The sequence below is a fragment of the Triticum aestivum genome, unplaced genomic scaffold, assembly GCF_018294505.1.
Source record: "Triticum aestivum cultivar Chinese Spring unplaced genomic scaffold, IWGSC CS RefSeq v2.1 scaffold250602, whole genome shotgun sequence".
NCBI classification, from domain to species: domain Eukaryota; kingdom Viridiplantae; phylum Streptophyta; class Magnoliopsida; order Poales; family Poaceae; genus Triticum; species Triticum aestivum.
The window spans coordinates 2,788-4,759 of NW_025236244.1; the positions used below are offsets into that span (position 1 = coordinate 2,788).

The 1,972-nt window shown below is 49.3% G+C and overlaps 1 protein-coding gene across 1 annotated transcript; it reads right to left on the reverse strand.

Annotated features, from left to right (window-relative positions):
• Nucleotides 1-452: 452 nt before the first annotated feature.
• On the reverse strand, nt 453-1,685 carry LOC123176422 (uncharacterized). The gene has a single exon (XM_044590626.1). It carries the CDS (start codon nt 1,683-1,685, stop codon nt 453-455), a length of 1,233 nt encoding a protein of 410 aa, XP_044446561.1.
• Nucleotides 1,686-1,972: the final 287 nt, after the last annotated feature.

The window sequence follows — 1,972 nt, forward strand, 5'->3', positions numbered from 1 at the left end:
CATAGGCAGCTGAAACCACACAGACACACACTCATAGCAAGCGTTCATCAAAGCCACACACAAATACAGTCTGGTGGATGCACGCAGGCAACCACAGTCAAAAACCACTCCAATCTCAAATCACACATCACGCACCGTCCAGGTCTGCGTGGGGAGGCACAAACCTGTCCCTCTCTTACTGAAAAATCCACAATATAATAAACGGAGAGAGCCACCATAAGCTCACACCTAAGGCCAATGGCAATCCAAGCAGGCACACAAGCAAACCAAACGAATGATCCAGCAGCAGCAACGTCCATCGCTTTCAGGTAGCGACGGAGGAAACACCACAGTGCAGAGTTCACCTAGGCGACATACGTGAGAGACACGGAGAAACAAGATGGTCAGTAAACGAATGCAATCAGGATTCAGGAGCAGTGACAGATGGACTCGCAAGTCATTTGCATGGATAATCAGTACCTGAGGACGGAGACTCTGTGCAACTTCTCCTTGTAGTAGCGCGAGTGGATGGGCGCCTCAAAGTGGTCGGGGCGGTGACCGGCGTCCCACTCCAGAGCGTCGCACACGTCCTTCTCAATCTCGACGGCTGGCTTCTTCTTGCCACGGCCACGGGCACCTACGGATGGCAGCCGGCGCAGGCTCCAGCATCCCCTGATTTTGAGGCTCGCGAGCATTGGGGCCACCATTTTGACCTCACATATGTTGTGCAGCTTTGGCAGGTCGTGCAGGTGGATGGTTGTCAGCTTCGGGAATAGTACGCCGCGGGTAGTTATTTCTTCGGGGTACTTTTCGTCCATTGTGAAGATGTGGCTGAGGTCGCCGCAGTGGATGATGTGGAGGGTCTCCAAGCTGGGGAAGGAGGACACCCACACTGGGAGCAGAAACTGGAGGCTGGGGCATGAACGCAGCTGAAGGCGTTGTAAATTTCCAAACGAACTGATAACGCTATATTGATTAAAGCGTGGAATTTTACTCAAAATGGAGCGGGCCATCAGGAGGTCTGACACCCACAAGTTCTCCAATGCAGTAAATGCCAATAAATTCTTAGGGAAGACAGTATCCACTTTTGGGCACCTCTCCACGCAACACCACCTAAGCTTGCCCCACCAACGGCCTCGTGGCACAATAGCACGTACCGAGACATCATGCACTTGCAGGGATTCCACATAATTTGCCATCAGCGAGTCAAGTTCCTTTTCAACATAGAAGCTCCCTTCAGCAATCTCTACATGCCGATCAGACTTTGTACTAGGAGGTTGTGGAAAGGCCTGCATTGGGGCAGCACCAACCATCCCAAGGACATCAGTATACTGGTCTGTTGGAATAAGATGTAGACTCTCTTGATCACTGGTGCCAATCATATCCTTGCTAGTTGCTTCAAATTGAATAACCCCATCATACACAGGTGAGGAGGTGAAGTGGATATTAAAATGAACATTTTCTATATAATTAGAAATCAGATTCCGCAAGGAGTGAGTAAACCTCGCATCCACAACAACAGCATGGATCTGCAGCCCAGAAGGTTTGTTTTTGCTGATAGATGGCCGAGGACACACAATTCCATCTCGCGTGTCTACACACATCAACTCCAGGTCAGAAACACTCTCGCCCAAAAAGGTAATTGCACGAAGGTGCTTGCATCCTATTAGAAACAGTCTCTTGAGCCTTGGGACTTGCACCACCATAGTCTTGAAGTCAAGTATCTTGATTGCTGTTCCAGAGAGGTCCAATTCGACAAGGTTGGGTAGCCAGCACAAGAACAAATTCTCCAATTGTGTGCAGCCTGCTAAGGAGATATTGGATATTCTGACATCATTCTTATCTGTTGTGCTGGATGGACGAAATTGTTTTGGAGGTAGCTCAACAGTCTGTGTCCATTGAGAAGTTGGCCCATATCAATTAAAGCTAAAGGATTCAAGGGAGGGAGGAAGCCCACCAACGCTTTCCAGCCCATCACAACCATCAAGTATAA